At 35.6% G+C, this 1,123-nt stretch overlaps 1 protein-coding gene across 1 annotated transcript in view; it reads right to left on the bottom strand.

Annotated features, from left to right (window-relative positions):
* The window catches only part of MYO3A (myosin IIIA), a gene marked incomplete at both ends in the record, with an annotated part of 170,671 nt that overhangs the window by 152,183 nt on the left and 17,365 nt on the right, over positions 1-1,123 (bottom strand). Inside the window, one exon of the mRNA XM_008587797.1 lies at positions 177-332. Within this exon, the coding sequence (XP_008586019.1) occupies positions 177-332 (156 nt within the window). The remainder of the gene's footprint in view (positions 1-176; positions 333-1,123) is intronic.

The following is a 1,123-nucleotide window of genomic DNA, read 5'->3' as shown; positions in this document are numbered from 1 at the left end:
ATCAGGATGCAAGTCAACATATGACACTCACTTTTCATGCAGGTACCCCATTACCTCCAGATCACAACCAGGGAACTTAGATGAGTTCTTTTGTCACCTTAATGACTACTGCATTGTAAAATTGTTCAGAATCTTTAGATAATCTTTGGACTTTTGGAGTTAAGATATTTTATTACCTGGCCTTTTCTGTGCCTCCCATGCACTGATGAATATCAATGAATTCCATTAGTTGTTTTTGTAATATCACATCTTTGCCCTCAATTTGAGTAATGAATTTATGCTGCAAAAGATCTGACACTGTTGGACGATTTTCATAATCTTTAGTCAAGCACCTGCACTGGCAAAAAAGAACATACAATTATTATATAAATTAGAGTTTTGAAACTATTATTCGTATTCCTAAAAACTACTCTAACACAAGAGAGTGATGCTCCTCACAAATGCTCAGCCCAAGCATATCTCAAAAAATATTAAATTGCAATATGATAAAATGTTTCTGAAAGTGCATACTTCTGTGAGTGAATATGCCGTAGTGATACCAACTTTCAACTAAATACCACTTCCCTAGTTTCCATGCAAGCATTACTGCATACTGATAATTAAACCCTGTCTACCCTGAAGTCTCCCTTACGAATCAGTAGCTATAGATAAATGACAATGAAGTAATTACAGTTTCAATGCTTATCTAAAATTAAAACAAACTTTTCAATTTCCCTACATGAATGCTTTTAAGGGTTTCTCAATTGATCTATTTCTTTCTACGTGATAAAATTGCTAATCCATTTGAGAAGGCTAATCTGATGAGGATGTTTAAATTCCACATTAGCAGACATTTTTTTAGGTCATACTAATACATATCACACCTCCTGATAGTTCAACCAGAGTATATTCATGAAGAGGATAAGGCTAGTGAGAGCACCTGAAACAACATCACGAGAGGAGTATTTGAACAAACTTAGGATGTTTGATCAGCCGTGATGGCTATCTTCAAATATTTGGAAGAGGGATTAAACTAGTTCTCAGTGGTCACAAGAGGCAAAAGAGAGAAACAGATTTCATGTCAGGGCAAGGAAGCTTCTTCAAGAGTGAGGCTTATCAAGGACGAATGAGCTGAATTGGGAAG

This window comes from Galeopterus variegatus, unplaced genomic scaffold (assembly GCF_000696425.1).
Source record: "Galeopterus variegatus unplaced genomic scaffold, G_variegatus-3.0.2 Scaffold4545, whole genome shotgun sequence".
Lineage (NCBI taxonomy): Eukaryota > Metazoa > Chordata > Mammalia > Dermoptera > Cynocephalidae > Galeopterus > Galeopterus variegatus.
The sequence above is the reverse complement of the archived record's forward strand: the minus strand, read 5'-3'. Positions and strand labels throughout refer to the sequence as shown.